The sequence below is a fragment of the Zeugodacus cucurbitae genome, chromosome 4, assembly GCF_028554725.1.
Source record: "Zeugodacus cucurbitae isolate PBARC_wt_2022May chromosome 4, idZeuCucr1.2, whole genome shotgun sequence".
Taxonomy (NCBI): Eukaryota; Metazoa; Arthropoda; class Insecta; order Diptera; family Tephritidae; genus Zeugodacus; species Zeugodacus cucurbitae.
The window spans coordinates 29,791,998-29,812,841 of record NC_071669.1 but is presented as its reverse complement, the minus strand read 5'-3'; the positions used below and the strand labels follow the sequence as shown (position 1 = coordinate 29,812,841).

Here is a 20,844-nt window from a genome sequence, read left to right as displayed (position 1 = left end):
TCGATCAGCCTCAGGCCGTTTGGCGATGTTTCGTCATGGAGGCTGAATTTTCCGACTGTTGTGCCAAAGACACCTTCTTTACCCACCCTGGCATTAAAATCACCAAGCACGACTTTTACATCGTGGCGGGGGCAGCGCTCATATGTTCGTTCTAGGCGCTCATAGAAAGCATCTTTGGTCACATCGTCCTTCTCTTCCGTTGGGGCGTGGGCGCAAATCAGCGATATGTTGAAGAACCTCGCTTTGATGCGGATTGTGGCTAGACGTTCATCCACCGGGGTGAATGCCAGGACTCTGCGACGGAGTCTCTCTCCCACCACAAATCCAACACCAAATTTGCGCTCCTTTATATGGCCGCTGTAGTAGATGTCACAAGGACCCACCTTCTTCCGTCCTCGTCCAAGTGTGAACGAACATCGCACTTCTTGGATGGCGGTGATGTCAGCCTTAAGTCGTATGAGGACATCAACCAGCTGGTCAGCTGATCGCCTTCAAACGGATGTCTGTTGGCTACCCAGAGGATACTTGGTCTAAAACCGGAAGTCGTGAGCTGCTTGAAACATGTGGAGAAGAATCGTTTCTGGCCACTCCCAAGTGAGTGACAATCAAAAACTTTCCTCACTTGCGTGAACTTCTACACATGATCCCATCCTCCTATGTGATATATCTTAGCAAAATTAAGTGAGCGTATAGTATTAGATATAGTGTACCTTGCTGGTGAAATTGAATGAAATCGGTTCAGGAATTACCTCAGGCCTCATATCTATATATGACGATTTTCGTTATTCTATTAAGCTTTATGCCGAATTTATGGGTAAATTTGTGCGTTATCTTAATAAAATTTCTTCAATAAATTGCGAGAGTATAAAATGTTCGGTTACACCCGAACTTAGCCTTTCCTTACTTGTTTGAACTGTATTTGTCTGACTTTGCTTAGCCATTTGCGCAAATGTAAGTTTTTAAGTTGATGGGAGGGGACTTACTTCCTTCTTTCCTGTGTCCGCAACGCGGTTTTTCGGCTGAGCATTGACATTCTCCTAATTTTTTGTAGTTTTTTGTATGTCTAAAAGCGTGACAGTTTTTGCACTGAGGGATTAATTTAGAGGCTTTAAAAAGCTCAACCTTGACAACAGTATTAAGAATGCTTTTGATCTGATAAACTTTCTTAATGGCCTCGGTAGCATCGAATACTACTAAAAACATATATTCCACTTGAGTTTGTTAACTGAATTTAACACATTGATCTTTAAGGTCGTTCAAGATGGATGAGTATCACATAAGTGGTGTAAATTTTTTAATATTACCTTTATTGGCCTGTTATGTATGCTCTCGTAGCTAAACCAAGGTATATTTTCTTTTGACAAGAATTTACGAACAACAAGAAAAGCTTTCTTTAGCTAGTTTATCTTCATCAGTTTCATATTCTTCATCAACATTGACATTTGATGGTTTTGGTGCTGTACTAACAGGCTAGCTTTTACTGGCTTTCAGTTCTTCGTTTTCTTTTTTGAGTGCTATGTTATATTTGTGTAATTGATTACACATCGCTTCTAAAGTTTTAAGCCTTTCATTTACAAAAGAGTTAGCCTTTTGTAATTCTTTAATTTTATTTATTCTAAACGAGCTTCGACTGTTTCTCGGCGTCACTTCATGTTAAGGTTCAGCAATTTTTTGTTTTTAGCGATTTCCCTACTGGGTTTTAGCAACCTTTTGTTTGTTATTTATAAATTAGTTACAGTTTGACAAGAAAGAATTTAATGAAAATGAAAGAAATTAGAAAATGAAGACACTTTTTCACTTTCCGCAGCATTCGTATACATTTTATAACGATAAATCGACACTTAATTGTAGTGTGTCATAGGGGACTAAGCTAAGGTAAGACCCAGGTTTTTTTATCAGGAACATCTACATATATATAAATATTTATACATACGATTTTATAATATGATATGTATTGATTCTACTTATATATTTGTTTATTATTTATTACAAATTTTAAAACAATTAACTTAAATTGTACACAAAAATATATTTACTTTAATTAGACGCAAGTTATGACTGCCACAAATTGCACAACAATTAACCGTTCTGATTCGGATTCCGAAAGCGTTTTTACAGATGATGATGACTGGACATGCCCTATGCCTTTACGTGAGAATGTTGGTAGGTGTTGTAATTACTAATTTCATTTAATATTATTCATAATCGAATTCTTTTTTAGACCGGCATACAAGGCCGTCCGACAGTTCCGTTGAAAATGAATCCTTTGTTTTAACATATTCTCAGCGTTTTTCTAAATTGCCTGATGATGTTAATGTGGACTCTGAAAAGAGAAATGAATCCATCGAATTAATAAAAAAATATAAAAATAAACAAAATTTATACCTAGATATTAAAGATAATGAAAGGTATTTTAGAATTAGTAATTTAGACGCATTTGTACAGTTTACATAATATATTTTATTATTGGTTATAGAACTTTAAAAGAAATAATGCAATTATCAGATACGGAAAATACTTCGCCAGCTATTGGGCCGCTGGATGCCAAATCGATAGTAGAAGAAAGCTATGATATACCACGTTCTCATCAGTTGCCTTATCACAATATAGACCAATTATTTAAGGAAAAATTGTGGAGTCCGGAAACTGAAGAAGTTGTAACTTACCCATTGGCTAAAAAAGACAATTCGAAATCAAATACTCAAAATAAATTGCAAAAACATTTCTATACAAACGCAGCGCCTAGTAAACTTGAAGGAAATGTTTTCCGTTATGATTTTATTCAACATGTAAGTAATATTTTTGAATAAATATTATATGGATATTAATTATAATTTAGTCGCATACTTCAAGAGAAAGGAGTCTTTGCGATTTGTTTACATTTTATATGTACAAAGATTGAACATTTACCTTATTAAAAAATATATAAATAATTTCCGATCTTGAAACAGACCACGAAAAAAACTACAATTTTAATTTTGTGATGTAATAAAATTTAATATTAAATTTTTATATTTGAAGACTGAGTTGCCACCAGTAAACCGCAAACTTAAACCAAAACTTAGTAGTATCAATAAACTACATGAAGGAGAATCCGAAAATCAATGTTTGCCAGAGAAACCTATAAAGAACACACCAATTGAAAGCAGCTTGCCTTTAAAGCCACCTTCAGTGCATCGAAACTTAAAACCTAATTTATATAAGGTAAATTATTATAGTGTTTTTAAAGCATTTGTATATATTTTTGTTTGTTTTGATTTACAGGCAGTCAGTTCTTCATTATTGGAATATGGAATGAGACGTTCTGTAGACATGTCATCTACAATAAAAACAGCACCTGAAATAGATGAATATATATTAGAAACGTGTACCTTACCACGCAAAATGAATTCACTTCTAGATAAAAGTGATAATGCTGGGACATCAGATATTTCTGTTTTACATCAGCGGTCAGCATCTGCGGCTAATTCAATGTGTCAAGAATCTGTTAAGTTTAATCCCCTACAAAAAAAAACAACAAATGAACATCGACTACAATATTTCGATTTAGATGTAACAAATCCCCCAACATTAAATCGGCAGAGTATAAGTACAAACAATTTAACTAAGGAGGAGACAATCGATTTATTACCGACAAGTTCTTTGAAAAGTGGTGTGGTTTATAATTCAGTAGATTTTGTGAAAACTGAAGCGTTTAAGCGAATTCGTGAGGAACGTAAAAAAGAGAGTGAAGGTGTAACTAAATAATTTCTTTACTATTTGCATTTACGACATAATGATTTGAGTTTTGTGCGTTCAGCATAGAAAACACAGTTATATACAGAGGTAGTCAAAATTATTTACACATCGAAGGTTTTTTTTTTACAAATTTCACACAAAAAGCTTTTGCTTGTTGTTATCGCAGGGTAACAAAATGCAATTTTTTTGTAAACCTTGATCTATTCCTTAGCAAATGAAGTCAGTTTGGCTAGAATAGCTAGAAATATGGCGGAGAAATAAGCAAATGAACTGTAGACTCGCAGTAGTCAAAAGACTTTACACACATTTTTTTCGTCAAAAGTATTTACACACAACTTGAACTCTATTATCCTGTTCTTTTTTAATGATAATTTTTTATTTTTAATGTTTAGTTTCTATTCTAAGGCGAAATTTCACGAAATTTTTTCATTGAAAATTAAGTTCTATTTAATTTTAATTTTATTTAACTTTGTACTTAAGTATTCTGGTTTTGACCGAAGTGTATTCAACAAAGTGAACTAAGTATTTGACATACCCGTTTTTGACAACAAAATAGTAAACAATTCATGTATTTGTTTACGTTAACCCGTCTTTTTTATCTTGAACAATATAATATATATTGATAAAATTGTTTGCAATTTGTCAGTTGGAGCACAAAACATTAGTAAATTGCTTCCATTTGTTGTTTTGCATAAGCAGAAAGAATTTGGCATTTTCTTTTATTCATTTAAAAAATATTTTTTTTTGGTTTGAAATTTGTTTACTTTTGAATTTCAAAATTTGAATTTTTGAATAAATGTAAGGGTTAAATCAATGGAAACAAACATGTCAAATTCGGGTAAAAAAATGAGATGTCATATACTTAGTTCACTTCGTTGAATACACTTTGGTTTTGACCATTATTGAAAATTGACATACAAAAAATTAAGATACATGAATGTTAGAAAGAATATAATTATATTTCTGTAAACAAAAAAATGTATTTATTTGTCAAAATGGAAAAAAAAAATATTGGAAATGAGCTGATAGAAAAACGTAACCATAGTTACAAATGACAATATTTAAATGGCAAAGCGAAATCATTTAAATAAATATTAAGTCAAATGGTGAAACTGAATAGATAATTTTTCACTTAAATTTGTTACGTGAGACCGGCTGTTAGACTTCAATAACAGCCTGCTTTATGGTGCGAATTGATTCGCATAGTCATGCGAATTCTGATATATCCGGATGATTTAGGGTCCCTAAATTAGTAACAGTCACCGATCTAGTTATAATCTACAATTCCTTGGTTTCGGCATTTGATTTACCAAGTTTTATATTTAAGGCTTTATTAGTTATGAATGCAATAGATGCCAATCACTACTCTTGCTTAAAGCAAATCCAAGAATAAAGACTAAATCGCGGTGTGTAAATACATTTGACGCAAAAAAAAAATTGTGTGTAAATAATTTTGACTACTGCAAGCCTTTGCTTATTTCTCCGCCATATTTCTAGCTATTCTAGCCAAACTGACTTCAATTGCTCAGGAATAGATCAAGGTTTACAACAACATAGCATTTTGTTACCTTGCGACAACAAGCAAAAGCTTTTTGTGTGAATTAAAAAAAACGTTCGATGTGTAAATAATTTTGACTACATTTGTATACTGTAAGAGTAAACGTGTGTTTGAAAATGTATATTTTTTCATTTTATTTTATTTTCCTTTACGAATTTTTGCAACTTTTTTTTGTTAAATTGCTAGACAATAGGGGATGTACTAAATATATCACAATTTATGCAATTAGTCATAGTACCAAAATTTTTTAATAATAAAATATTGCGTTATGTATATACTATACTTTATTATTTGATTTATATGTAACACACTGATAACATCATAAGACAAAAAGTTGGTAAATTCCAGTCGTCAACGTGGTATTCGAATTTTTATTCACTTATTCACTTTGCTTATGGTTTCAATTATAGGCTATTTTTGAAAAAAATATGAGATTAGATCCCAGATTTTCTAGTCGAATGGTAGAGCTACATTTTTTGCTCTGCAAATGCAACCGCATTGATGCAAGACAGATGCCCGCTGTAGCCGACACTGATCTGTGGTCAGATGATATGAACTGTTTGTGTAGATTATTTTTAACTTTGTTGTTTCTTATCGACCTTACCGGTTTGGGAGGCCGTACCCTCCCAGACTTGAATATTAACATATTCTTTAACTCTAGAACCATAATGTACGTAAATTTTACGAATATAAAATTTTCGAACTGGAATTGCACAGGTGTGCCATGCTGTAATTATTATAATTACAAACATACAAAAAAATGGAATGCAATTTCCTTTTAAGATTATGTGCTCTACTTAATGGGCCTAATCATTGAATCCGTTTCAATCGAAACATTTTACTTCGGAATCATTGAAACCGTATCGAAAATAAAATTTACGATCACATCACTCACTTAACCACTCGAAAAAATACATTTCGTGGCTAATAGATGTCGCTAATTACGAAATCATTGAATCCGCAAAATCGAAAATTTTGGTCGAAATCTATCCGTTGGTGAATGAGTTGCGGAAATGTAAAAGAAATAAACCATTTGGAATTTTTTATGTAAATAATTACTAATGACTGACTAAATTATATTTTAAATGGGTATTTTAGAGCAAGAGACAAAAACAGACTAACAAAAATAAATCGAAGATGTTTAAATGCGATATAAAGTTGCCCCCTCGAAATAGCGAAAGAATTTTCTCAAAGAGTCTCAGGTGAATTAAATATATTTTTGGAAGAAATCTCACAATAGTTAAAGGTCAGTTTTAATTTCTTTTGAACAAAGCAAAGTACACAGACACGTTATCAAATTTGTCGATTTGTCGATAAAGATCGATAAAACTGTTTTACGTTCTCACTTTGGGGTAAAGCAGTTTATCGACGGAATTAATGGGCCTAATCATTGAATCCGCAGCGAATTCGATTTCGATACGATAAAGATTTTCGATCGAAAATGTTCATGCAATCATTGATTCCGTCGAAAAACTGCTTTACCACAAAGTGAGAACGTAAAACTCGTTTTATCGACAAATGCGATAAATTCGACAAAGTGTCTGTGCTTTTTGCTTTATTCAAAAAAAAAATTAAAACTGACCTTTAACTATTGTGAAATTTCTTCCATAAAAATATTTAATTCGCCTGAGGCTCCAAATAAAATTCTTTCACTATTTCGAGTGGGCAACTTTATATCGCTTTTAAAAAATTTTTAATTTAGTTTTGTTAGTCCGTTTTAGTCTCTCGTCTCTAAAATACGCATTTAAAACATGATTTAGTCCGTAATCAGTAATTGTTTACATAAAAACTTTCACCAACGTTCACCAACGGATAGATTTCGAGCCAAATTTTCGATTTTGCTGATTCAATGATTTCGTAAATAGCGACATCTATTAGCAGCGGAATGTATTTTTTCGAGTCGGTAAGTGACTTCAATGTGATCGTTAATTTTATTTTCCATACGGATTCAATGATTCCGTCGTAAAATTTTTTGATCGAATCGAACCATTTTTCGATCGAAACGGTTTCAATGATTAGGCCCAATGATGTATGAACATTTTCGATCGAAAATCTTTATCGTATCGAAATCGAATTCGCTGCGGATTCAATGATTAGGCCCATTAATTCCGTCGATAAACTGCTTTACCCCAAAGTGAGAACGTAAAACAGTTTTATCGACCTTTATCGACAAAATCGACAAATTTAATAACGTGTCTGTGTACTTTGCTTTGTTCAAAAGAAATTAAAACTGATCTTTAACTATTGTGAGATTTTTTCCAAAAAAAATATTTAATTCACCTGAGACTCTTTGAGAAAATTCTTTCGCTATTTCGAGGGAGCAACTTTATATCGCATTTAAACATCTTCGATTTATTTTTATACTCTCGCAACAAATGTTGCTAAAGAGAGTATTATAGTTTTGTTCACATAACGGTTGTTTGTAACACTCAAAACTAAACGAGTTAGATATAGGGTTATATATACCAAAGTGATCAGGGTGAAGAGTGGAGTTCAAATCCGAATGTCTGTCTGTCCGTCCGTCCGTCTGTGCAAGCTGTAACTTGAGTAAAAATTAAGATATCTTGATGAAACTTGGCACACTTATTTCTTGGCACCATAGGAAGGTTGCTTTCGAAAATGAGTAAAATCGGACCACTGCCACGCCCACAAAATGGCGAAAACCGAAAACACATAAAGTGCCATAACTAAGCCATAAATAAAGCTATGGAAATAAAATTTGGTATGAAGGATCGCACTATGAAGGGGCATATCTGGATGTAATTTTTTTGGGGAAGTGTTAAGTTTTTAAGTTTTTTGCACATATCTCGCAAACCAATAGAGCTATATAAACCAAACTTTCTGCAGTCGTTTTTTAAGCCACTTCCTTATACAGTCCAAAAATGAAAGAAATTGGATCATAACCACGCCCACCTCCCATACAAAAGTTAGGTTGAAAATTACTAAAAGTGGGTTAACTCACTAACGAAAAACGTCAGAAACACTAAATTTCACATAAGAAATGACAGAAGGAAGCTGCACTCAGATTGTTTTACGAAATGGAAAATGGGCGTGGCGTCGCCCACTTATGGGTCAAAAACCATATCTCAGGAACTACTCGACCGATTTCAATGAAACTTGGTTTGTAATAGTTTCCTTACATCCCAATGATATGTTGTGAAAATAGGCTAAATCGCTTCACAACCACGCCTACTTCCTATATACCAGAACTTTGAATCGTTTACTTTACAATATATAAAGTAAGTACTAGTGAAGATATCGATGCAGAACTTTGCACAAATACTATGTTAATAGTGTGGCAGCCCCATTCTAAAAATTGCCGAAATCGGACCATAGGTTTTTAAGGCCCCATATATCGATCACAAGGACCTCGGTGCTTCTAACCTAATATTATGGTTTCCAACTTTCAGTGGACTTTATACAATATATACGAATACGTGGGTCAAATTGTGTATTATATAATATAAATGAAGTTAAATAAATAAATTGCGAGAGTATAAAATGTTCGGTTACACTCGAACTTAGCCCTTCCTTACTTGTTGTTAGTCTGTTTTTGTCTCTTGCTCTAAAATACCCATTTAAAATATAATTTAGTCAGTCATTAGTAATTATTTACATAAAAAATTCCAAATGGTTTATTTCTTTTACATTTCCGCAACTCATTCACCAACGGATAGATTTCAACCAAAATTTTCGATTTTGCGGATTCAATGATTTCGTAATTAGCGACATCTATTAGCCACGAAATGTATTTTTTCGAGTCGTTAAGTGAGTGATGTGATCGTAAATTTTATTTTCGATACAGTTTCAATGATTCCGTCGTAAAATTTTTCGATCGAATCGAACCATTTTTCGATCGAAACGGATTCAATGATTAGGCCCAATTATTGTATGAACATTTTCTATCGAAAATCTTTATCGTATCGAAATCGAATTCGCTGCGGATTCAATGATTAGGCCCAATCTGTAATTAAACTACGTTCCAAATGGCTTTCGGGACTAGGTGATAACAAGCCCCACCAATCTTCCAAATTTTGCATTTTGTAGATTCTGCAAAGCAACAGGAAAAAAATTTGTTTGAAAATCGAAATGGTTGCATTCCCGCTACATCAAGAAAATTTTAACTTTTATTTTCATAAAGAACAGTTTTGATGGATTTAAAAGCTATTAGATCTGTATTTTTCTGAGATATATTTTTGGCTAACATTGCTTTCTGTAGTTGTTGAAGTAGTCCAATTTTTACTACCTACAATACCAACCTTCTCATAGTGCCAGGGGTAATTGTGCCAAGTTTCCTTGATCGGATAGGACGTTGGATTCACCGATTAATAATTTAAATTTAAACTAATCTATCTCTCAAGTTGGATCAAACTGCACATGTGTACCGGAAGAATTCGGTGAAATCTAACGATAATCCAGTTCTTGTATTTAAAACTGTTCAATCGAAAAGAATTATCTTAAACTCGGAAAAAAATTTATAATATAATTATTTTTAATCTGTATTATGGATAACATCTCGACGTTTCCGTTGGTGCTGCACCAAATGTTTGACAACCTTGACTAAAACAGATATGTACTGCTAAACTTGAAATGAAAATTTAAAAACAAAAATGGAAAAACGTAAATAATGAATAAATATATAAACCGAATTAACACATTGATTTTAATTACAAAATCATATTTTCAGCACTAAACAAAAGATGCAGATACAATATTCATATGTACTAAACTGCTGCAAGTAGGCTTACTCCTTGTTTCAAGTCATTTGGTCATTCAACTTGACAATGCCATGTTTTGCTCTCAGCGAACAATTCAATTCAGTAACACACTCCGAGCGACAAAAGCAAATGCTTGCATATTTTTCTCACCAAGCATTGTTGCTTCAAAACAACACTGTCGGAGAAGCTATGAAAAGCAATGAAAATCAAGCCTATGACAACAAAAACATTTTTATAATACATGTCAATGCATATTGATGTTACTTTTATACGAAAATATAAATTATTTTATAAAAACATTCATTTTAAGAATATTTTTACACATAAAAATACTATTTACTATACTATTAATGAGTTTACATGCGTTATTTGCATGCATAAACATGTTTTCTCTACATAGAGAACAAGCATTTAACAAGTGCTAGGTAAGAAAAGCAATGTTTGAATTGCATTGCCCTTCAAGACTAAAAAAAGAGTAAGCATTGCATTGAAATGTCGTGAGTACCATGTGTTGCTTGCTTATGTCTTTTGTTTTCGTTGCCATTTAGGTCCTTTGCTTATATCATATATACATATATATATTGTTATCAAACAAATCACATGCAATAGGTCGCACAATGATTTGGCGATTTCAAATGCACTTGTGCAGCAGTTTAAAATGTACTTTTAATAATATTAGCTGCATATTAATCAGACATTTTTCATTTATTTTATTCACCGTAGGGGAGATAAACATGTTATAATAAGACAACCCAACTTTGATTATTTGTGCTTAAAAACTGGGTTTTGTAGCGATAATTTTCAGGAAGTATCTTCCATGAGTTCAATAAGTATTCAGTTTTGTAAGATATAGTAATTGTTCGAACTCAAATAAAATTTTATTTCACTGGTTAAGTATACATATATTAAACAATATATTTCTTTTTAAATTAATTCAAGGTCGCTCATCTTTTTAATAATATGCTGACATTCAACTACAACAATTTGTTGAAGAACTTCTTTAACTTTTCCAATAAGTAATTTACGTTCTGTCGTTATCTCTCCCCTTAAAAATTTAATATGATCGGCATTCAGTGAAGTAGGCAATCCATCAATCAAACATAAGTTCGTACGACAGGATCCATTTAATTCATTAGGATAGCGCCGTATATCCTGCGATGATATTGTGCCTTCATTTGTAAAATCCAAGTAAACAACAGTATAGAGCGAGTTTCCTAAAATTTTCACAACACGTGCTCTGTACCAATCATTCTCAAACTTAGCCAAGCAATATTCATAAAGTTTCGGATTATAAAATTTGCCATCATCTACATATTGATTCAAATACTCTTGTACGGTAACTAAATATTTTAAATCAGTTTCTGCTATGCAACCAACATACCCGTAACTTAAAGCTGAGGTGTCTAAGACTACAACTTTGAAATTTACTAAATCAGTTTGGAATACATAAATATCAAATGGCGGTGAAAAAATTGGGCTTCCTTTTTGACAAGGCTCATCGTGATTGAAATCGAGCAAGAGATCATCATTATTATTAACAATTTTATTTTCTAAACTCTGAGAAGTTTTAACGTCTCGGACCATCATTTTATTTATTTCCTCATTTATGTTCAGGCTTTCACACATAATAGTAAACACCTCTACGATATCGCCACTAGTCGGGACCACATCTTTACGCAGTTCGCATTTTAGCCCTTCAAACTTTTGCAGCAAATTCATTATTTTTGATGCAGAACATTCTTGTACATTTTGCAGTTTGATTACCGATGATAAACGAGGAAATTTCAGAACATCATCTAGCGCCACTCTGAAATCGGTTTTGGTTGCAGTTCCAATCATTCCATAATCGCAGAATAATACTCTAATTGCTTTGTCATGCTGGATTAACAATACTTCAACTCGAGAATATATACCTTTATATAATAGAAGAGCAACAGAACCTACTGAAGGCGTTGCATTTAATTCCGGAGCACTTTTTCCCAGAACATGAATTTTTTTCAGGATATCCGTAAAACCGTCTGGTTGTATAAGCGAACGCACAACGCATTTATTAGATGAAATAAATTTCACTAATACATGCCTTTCGGCAGTATCACAAAATTTACTGCGGATTTCAATATTCATTTCACTGTTACCATTATTTAATAACTCATCGGCTGATGTGGAACCGTCTTTATTTTCTTTAGGTTTCGTAAAAAGTTGTGTCATTCCATATTCACATCCGTGTAACTCGATGTCACCAACTGGCATTAAACTAGGCATGGGAAAGCAAATGTAACGGTGACGTTGCCAATCCTTTCGTTGACATTCCGCAGAACAATACATATCCGTACAACGCTTACAAGCCCATTCCGCCCTTCTTTGACAAGAAGTGCATAAACCCCAAGTAGGTGAAAGTCCTGAAAATTCGGATGCAAACATTCTTATCCAATAATTACTTCTCAAAAGGAAACAAACGGTGGTGTATTTGATGGAAAATAATCCGTTACAAATAAGAAATGACTGAATATTATCGGAAAACATTATCGTAACGGTTAAACGAAGGCTTCGATAAACAATCAAGTTTTATCGGTTGATAACCTGACAGTTATTTACGCCTACTCACACGATCAATAAAACGAAACGACTCGTGTCTACAAACTATAACAGCTTTATCTGAACAAACCCTTCTTAGTTGTGAGGTTTCTTATGTCCACTTTCACACAGGCAACTTCTGTTGTTAATTCTCGGGCGATTCTCTTTTGCTGTCGCCCCTTGCGTTCACACGAGCAATTCTTGTTCGACAACTCTGTTCGTGTTTTTCTGTCATTCTCTTTCATATAATTTTGTCAACTTCTTGTACGCATCGTTTCCAAGCAAAAAAATATATTTTATTAACTAATAATAATCGTTATTCGCAATTTTCTAACACATTTTAATTATATTATGCATATTTCTATATGTATTTGCAAATTACATACAAAATTAAATGATTAAATTCAAATTTTCAAATATATTGTATACATTAATTTCAAAATGTGCGCAAATGCAGCACTGTTACGTAGCAGCGAACTGTTACGAATAAGAACACAAAGCGTGTTGCTCGAACACAGCAGACTCGGCGCGATTCTCCTCTCCTCGTCGCCCCCTCTCCTATAAAACTAAGAATTGCCGCAACAGGAATTGCCTGTGTGAAAGGGGTCTATGAATCTTATTTTGTGAGGTTGTTCTTTTATAAACCTCGGGTCGGCTTTAGTATACTATCCCAGGCTTTCGGTATAATAATGGGTATCGTTGGAAAGAGGAGGTTGTTAAATACTTATTTACAACTATTTTCGTGATAAATTTTATAAAACAAATATGCAGAAACAATGTGGTGAAGTGTAAGTGTAAAATAAGTGCATAATATTAATAAAATATTCAGTATATATTGTGAAAATTCAAGATAAAGGTAGCACTTTTTTCAACTTTAATTGCGAATATCTCGAAAACTATAAGTCAGCTATATGTATATATATTCTTAATCTGGAGAACCTCCTCTTTCCAACGATACCCATTTTATTACCGATAGCCTGGGATAGTATACTAAAGTTTCCCCCAAACCTCATAAGGAGATTCTTAAAAAAGGCACCGCATGATGTGAAAACAAAATATAAATTGATAGCCAAGTAGAGATATTTCCTTCTCATGGCTCATTTAATAATTCTGATGTAAATATAATAATTCCATGCATTTTTAAACTGTGTTTAACTGTTACACATCACGCGTCACCAATAGCCGCACAAACAAATAAAAGTGTTTCCAAAAAGTTATGAGGGTTGCTTTGGGAGGCATGACCAACGAATTGGATTTCAACTCCAAAGCTTAGGAATCACAGTGATCTATCTGGCGTAAGGAGCCGCACTCGTTGGCTAAAACTGTTACTTCGGCTGGGAAGTTAGTCCAGATTGCCATTATTAGTCCAGCAAAAATAAAACTAGTAGCAACAGCGATCACGTTGCAGAATTGGTGTTCTCGCACGAATACGCATGTAGGAATGGGTAGTGCGTTGAAGTTTACAGAAGTGACCACTAAAATAAAGTTGGGAGGTGTTTCGATCGAGATAATTATGTACACATGGTCTGATGCAATGGTTAGCATAGGTCGCAAGATTATACTCTTTATCAGATCGCTTCTAGTGATGGAATTGTCAGACATTACAGGTGCCCATAATTCTGGTTGGGGCTTTGACATTCATTGTGCAGATTATCGAATCGTCAATCTGATTTTCCAACTCAAACTTCAAGATCAGAACCGGTCTGAAGATGGCTCCATCCATTTCATGTGTCGCACTTAACCAAGTTAGAATTTGGGTGGAGCCTTTTAGCGCGGACGCAGAAGAAGTCTGGACCCAGGTTTGCCTAAATGCTGAGCAAACCTGCTGCAAGGTGTTGCTCAGGTAATGACAAAATTAACTTATAACTTACCGATCCAAACAGGTTCAGACAGCCCTTGGTTGGATAAAAGCCCTGTCAATTTCCGTACCGAAGAACCAGCTGTCGAGGGAATAGCCATCTATGACGCTGTATGCAAACCATTGATGTTAAATTGAGAATAAGGACATATTACAAAAAATTTGGTAAATTTAGAAAGACAAAATAAATGTTCAAATAATGTATTGTCTGAATACATATGTATATACAAATATATAAAATTGCTAATAATACAAATTTTATAAATTACAAGTGTAATTGCATAGTCCGCTTAATCTCTCCCAAATTTATTTATACCCTCACGCGAAGAGATTAAAACAAGCACATTCGAAGTGAAAAAGTGACGATAAAATCAATTTGCAAACAGCAATTGATGCTATGTATGAACATTACTTATAATGTGAAATTCTAAAAAGTAATTAATTGTAAAAAGTAGCAACTTTTGGCAAGAGTGATTCTCCGCTGGATTTCGAGGCTGAACTAAAACCGCGGTTGTTGAGGCCAATGATATCGATAGCGTCGGCGTACGCGAGCAATTGTACACTTTAGCAAAAAATGTGTCATGTGTATTTAACTCAACGGCTCTTATTATTTTCACCAGGTTTAAAATATCACACTTTTCAGGATAGAGGTTTCTCTCTTCTCCTTTGGTACCGAACGCCTCGGAGAGGTGCTAATTCTATTATTATTATATCATGCCAGCTTAAATAGTCGTATAAGCTTTGCAGGGATACCAAATTCAGAAATAGCGACAGCTGTTGAAAAAGAGTTGGTGAATAACGAATCCATGGTAGATTTTCTAGGTCTAAAGCAACACTGATCAATTCGTTCACAATGATCTGTAGTCTTTCACACAGTACGCTTGATAAGACCTTAAATGCGATATTGAGGAGTCTTATTTCTCGTTAATTGGCACATATTGAAGGTTTCCATTTTTGCAGATTGGGCATAGCACACTTAGGTTCCAACAAATCTGATGTATACACTTTGTCAATTTTTCGACGCAATGTTAGTCTTTGTCACTTTGTCGCCGCGATGTTTTTTTTTTTGTTTTTTCTTCATAGTCCGGCCTGGAACAACTGCTCGTCGGATAAATGTTGCTTCTATTAACCCAGTATGCTCTGTTCATATCGGCCAGTTTTTCAAGATCTTCGTAATCACGCATTTCGGCCTCTATATTTTTATATCTGCATAAGCGTCTCCCATTTCCTTTATATCGAGGTCCTGATAACTCCCATCAGATAGAAAGAGTGCTAAATCGACAAAAATGTGTGAAAAGTCGAGTAGAAAACTGCTTAAATGCCTGATGAGATTGCAGCTATTCGATGTCGAACTTTGCTTGAAGTTGTTGGCGAAAGTTGACGGTTGTTGATTTCTGGAATTTCTTGGTATGGGCGTTTATAACCGCCGCCGACAAATTATTAAGTGGGGGTGTCTCACCCGAGGCTTTCTTTTTCGATTTTTCATTGGTACTCCGTTTTTATGTGGTGGGTCCCAAGCCCTACGCACAACCGCAGAAGCGGGTTCGCCTTCTCACTTTAGCTCGCGTTCTAACGGATGTTTGTTAGCTACCCAGAGGATACTTGGTCTAAAACCGGAAGTCGTGAGCTGCTTGAATCATGTGGAGAAGAATCGTTTCTGGCCACTCCCAAGTGAATGACAATCAAAAACTTTCTCACTTACGTGAATTTCTACACATAATCCCATCCTCCTAGACTGCGTATAGTATACATATTGTAACGAAAATGGCACTAGAACAAACCAGAATTGACAATCGAAATCGATAAATTTCCAGATGTATCTAGACATTGATATTCGTAGTTGCCAGAATGTTCGAGTGCCGATGTATCGCTTACAATCGACTTTATAAGGGCTGGCGGACTGGCAGCAAAACACAGTTCTAATTAGAGAGTTGTCGAATGAGGACAATTCTAAGGAGAGAGTTGTCGAGCAAAGTGTAAACAAGTTATAAGTTAGAGTTGTAAAGAAGAGTATTGCGTACTAAAGTGTTAAGTTATAAGGAATTAGAAATAAAGATTAGTGTATAGCCGTTAAAGTGTGACTTTTATTTGACAATCCAGTGATCGAACTCAGGGTAGAGTTTGAGAGTAAACGACAGATTTTAGAAATCCGTTACAAAATATTAGAAGAATACACGCGGTGTATATCAGAGAACTGCAATTATTCCATTTTTTGAGTCATTGGTTGAGTAACATAAAAAATAGTCAACTCAATACTCAATAGCCAATTAGTTAAAACTCATCAAACACTAATATCCAGTAAAACACATTTACGCACAGCACACAAAGCGAGAGTATGAATAATAAGTAACCCTGCAAGACGAGTAGAGTTACTTATCTTATGGAATATTGGTTACCGGTAAAGAAAGCTTGTATTATTTTTTTGGTCTCTTTTGTTCTAGCAGCAGGAAAAAAGTTACCATTTCTACTCTTTTACGGCATGTCGGTGTGATTATCTTGCTCGGTCTCTCTCATTGATTTTGGTGCCAATGCTGCATATGTCTTTCTGCTCTAATTTTTCTTTGTTTTGGAAAGGCATATGTCACTCTGTGGTTAGCAGAGCCCCCTGTAGTAGTTTTTTTTTTTAACAGCCATTTATCAGTGGAGACTGTTCGATTTATCATTTTCAGGGTAACCCTTTAATCATAGGTATTGGTCATTTGTTGTGTCACCGTTTCGTTACTTAAATTTGGTTCATTGGTCTCCATTGGTCTTCATTCTATAGGTCACCTACTTTTCCGTTTGAAAATGAAAAATTTAAATTGTTTTATTTTTATTTTTATTTATTTAATTGTATGAGGTATTTACATTTATAAATTAGTATGGTATTTAACATTTTTAATAATTATTATAGAATAATTTTTAAATATTAACATTTCAGTAGAAAGTAAACTTTCATTTTTACAAACGTTTTTGCTGCTATCATTTATACATTAACAAAATTTACATATTTTACATATAAAGTTCGTATTAATTATTAAATTTTTATAAATTACAATTCAAAAGTTTTAAGTATTGATTTTTTGTGTTGTTATACAATACAAATTAAATTTCACTACTATTGCGATTGTCACAAATATTTGTACATTCAGTTGTATATAGATGCTAATTTAACATTATTTTACATCTAAATTAATAAATTGAGTGCTATTGTGTAAGTTCAAAATTTATAAGTTAACAATCACAATTTTGAAAATGTTAAATTGTAAGTTCAGCCTAATAATGCCTCTTTAATCAAATCAGAAGCAAGATGAACAACTTCGGCGCCTCAATGTTGTTTTTAGAACTCTGTTAAATATCCTTTGAATTTGCCAGACCAGTAACAAACCTTTGTCCACACATTTTTGAATGGATCATAAGATTGCACACAATCGCCACCAACACTTTTTGTACCGCCTAGCACATAAATTTGGCCCCTTGCTATTGTCAACTGGAAAAGGTAGAGCATAATAATTTATTCGAACTTGTGTATGTTTACCATCAAATGTTAGTACTTACACCAACATTACCGCGTGGTTCCAGCATATCAGCACATTGTGTCAAAGTATTGCTCACTGCATCATAGCATTCACAATCGGCAGGTGGTGTTCCTGCAGCTGACAAGCCACCAAAAACGTATATTTTATCCTCAAATACCGTGACGTTTGCTTCAAAACGTGGTTTCAGCAAATTGGCGACCCGCTGCCACTCTGTACCGTTATTGTCTAACCTAAATGATAAATTATTATTATTTATTAATTCATTATTTAATAAATTAATAGATTTATTAAGTAATTAATTAATTTATTTAAAAAATTTCCACATACCTATACACAGTGTCCAATGGCGTAGCTGCATTGTGCACATAACCTCCCAAAACGTAGATGCTTTCATTCAATAGCGCCACATTCATGCCCCGTAAGTGCAGTGGCAATGCAGGCATGCTCTCCCACGTACATGTTTCCAAATTGTATTCCTCAACATTATTAGTGCTTTCAGACTTGTCATTGTAGCCACCAATGGTATTGAGCTTAAGCTTTAATTTTTCCTCCTAAGTTTGCAAATATCTGAAAAGGATAATAAAAAGATAAAAGTATATTCTAACAAAAGATTTTATGTTTAGTATATACAAAAGTTTTGATATTTTCAACTCACTCATCTGCCTAAAGTGGCATAATCCTTGTTCTGCTTCTCTTTTTAGTTTTGCATGTACGCACCAGATGTGCGTTGCAGCTTGCTTTGCCATTTTCTGCAGTTATTTCTTTAAAATAAGCTGCAGCATCCAGTCAACAATAGTACCGCTCTGTAAAGAGAAAATATATGTATATAAAACAGTGGTCGGTACACCATACCACAATTGTGCCCACTCAAGTCACACGTACGCTTACGCTCTATCTAATTAACTACTAATTTTTGATGTTGGCAACAAAGCCAGATCATGGGCTACTGAACAGCTGACAGTCAAAATGACGAGTTACCACTAAGAATCCCTCAGAAATAAATGATGTAATAGTTCGTTTTTTGTACGATACGTTTTTTTTTGTGATTTTGAATTATTATTAACTTTTATTTAAATGGAGTTAATATGTATATATTATTTAAGAAACGGTGGCTATTTATTAATATACTTTCTTTAGCAGTGTTAAATACCATTTACGTAAATACATATCTGGGTACAAATTTTCTCTTAAACTTTTAGAGAATATATTAAGGTGTTTATTTGTTTATAAAATATAAATAAATATATGTTACTAAATTAAACTAAACTAAATTTTTGTTTATGTTGACTTATAATATGTACGACTTTTTATTATTATAATATTTGATTATTTTTATGTGTAGATGTTTATTGTTTATCTTAAAATATATATTTATAAGTTTATGTGTTGGCGTAATATTGGTTAAGAAGTCTCTATTAATAATCTCCTAACTTATGTTTTCTCACAGTGGCACCACTGCCAATTGTTATAAAAAATGAGGACTTTGACAGTTCTCTCACGAATGAAAGAGTTTTGTATCATGTTATCTTTGCCAGCAACGAGTAAACATCGCGCTTGGCTATGGCACTTTGCATAAGTGCCCTGCGCGAAATGCCTACTTTTATGAATGTCGTTTTATGTTGTGTATTATATTTATGGTTTTAAGCTATTTAAAGACAGAAAAGTTAATGCTTTTGTGTTCTAATATATTTGTTTAAATAATAAAATAACTAAAATGAATAAATGAGCACAAAAATTCATGTTTCATGAAAAAATTAAAAACATTCTTAAAATGTTAGGCTACAGAGTTCTTACTGGATATTCATTATTTCGTGCTCACCTATACAGTGACAATTCCTCTCGTGCCGACCATTGATGTAAAACAATATCATATTACATCCACTCACTTCAAATTTTCTTTTCATATGAAAGGCGGCCATGGCGGAGATTTTGATCGGTTCATTGTAGTACGTACATCTCTCTCTTATACATACAAAAATTAGGGTTAATGAATGTTGCCACTCTAACTACCGAGATTGCCATTTAACTACAAAAATTTACTATTGCGTATGTGTTGGTAAAAGCTGAAAAACTTTGCATGTGTAGTGGTGTATGAGTTAGCTCCGTCTTGTAGGGAAGTTTCTCTTGATACGTTTCGTTGAAGTGCTCAATTGTCTCATGAGACAATAGCTGTGATCGATTGGCTAACTGCTATAGACAAGCCAATCGAACAAACTTTCCAAATTTCCATACAAACTGGCGGCACTGAAATCGAATTGTATATACTTGGTTGCACTGAACTCTTCAACCACCGTCTATGTCTAACGTTTTCTGCAACAAATTTAATTTTTATTAAAGTTTTTTATTCAATAAATTCACTACAAAAATACTAACGATTTATCTTCGCCTGCCCTTTTCAATTTCAAATTTGTGTACAACAATTTTTATTATTTTGACAGTAATTTGTACTTTGAGCCGTTCACAATAGTAAAATGGTTCTAAAATAAGTAAAACAAAACTTGGTAGCACTCAGCAAGCGACTATTGAAATTTTAATGAGGTATTCGCATACTCTCCAGCACGAATTCAACTAGATATCATTGTTGTTGCTTTCACATGTAAAATTTTTGACAGGCGAGCAGCGCCCAAAGATAGCGAGCAGAGAAGTGACCAATCGATGGCAGCTAATAATTCAGTCAAGCCACTCTAACTACCGAGATTGCCATTTAACTCCAAAAAGGTACTATCGTGAACGCTTCAGCCTGTCGTAATCTTGTCTTCTATCATTCTTGGATCTTATTGGGAACAGTAATAGAGGAAGAAATATAGTTGATTGTAAATGGGTTTTTACAATAAAGCACGATGAACTAGGCAACCCAGTCAAGCATAAGGCAAGACTTGT

At 33.7% G+C, this 20,844-nt stretch overlaps 3 protein-coding genes and 1 long non-coding RNA gene across 5 annotated transcripts in view; 1 reads left to right on the top strand and 3 right to left on the bottom strand.

Moving 5' to 3' along the window:
- The window catches only part of LOC105219812 (protein daughter of sevenless), a 34,349-nt gene extending 28,771 nt beyond the window's left edge, over positions 1–5,578 (top strand). For both annotated transcript variants that reach the window (XM_011196135.3, XM_054229267.1), the window contains 5 exons: positions 2,046–2,163; positions 2,222–2,408; positions 2,477–2,789; positions 3,022–3,204; positions 3,265–5,578. In XM_011196135.3, the coding sequence (XP_011194437.2) occupies positions 2,046–2,163; positions 2,222–2,408; positions 2,477–2,789; positions 3,022–3,204; positions 3,265–3,747 (1,284 nt within the window). In that variant the 3' untranslated portion in view covers positions 3,748–5,578. The remainder of the gene's footprint in view (positions 1–2,045; positions 2,164–2,221; positions 2,409–2,476; positions 2,790–3,021; positions 3,205–3,264) is intronic.
- Positions 1,959–16,446, bottom strand: LOC128921484 (uncharacterized). The gene is made up of 2 exons (XR_008470922.1): positions 16,149–16,446; positions 1,959–2,323 (listed from the first exon to the last, which is right to left on the bottom strand). It is a non-coding gene; the product is annotated as an uncharacterized LOC128921484 (long non-coding RNA).
- On the bottom strand, positions 10,853–12,542 carry LOC105219811 (uncharacterized). Its single transcript, XM_011196134.2, has one exon. It carries the CDS (start codon positions 12,535–12,537, stop codon positions 10,939–10,941), a length of 1,599 nt encoding a protein of 532 aa, XP_011194436.2. The 5' UTR covers positions 12,538–12,542; the 3' UTR covers positions 10,853–10,938.
- Positions 16,447–17,405: 959 nt separating the features above from the next.
- Positions 17,406–20,844, bottom strand: part of LOC105219810 (acyl-coenzyme A thioesterase 13-like) — a 138,937-nt gene continuing 135,498 nt past the window's right edge. Inside the window, exons 3-6 of the mRNA XM_054229269.1 lie at positions 18,620–18,767; positions 18,292–18,531; positions 17,984–18,194; positions 17,406–17,915 (exon numbers count right to left, since the gene is read on the bottom strand). Of these exons, the coding sequence (XP_054085244.1) occupies positions 17,766–17,915; positions 17,984–18,194; positions 18,292–18,407 (477 nt within the window). The 5' untranslated portion in view covers positions 18,408–18,531; positions 18,620–18,767 and the 3' untranslated portion in view covers positions 17,406–17,765. The remainder of the gene's footprint in view (positions 17,916–17,983; positions 18,195–18,291; positions 18,532–18,619; positions 18,768–20,844) is intronic.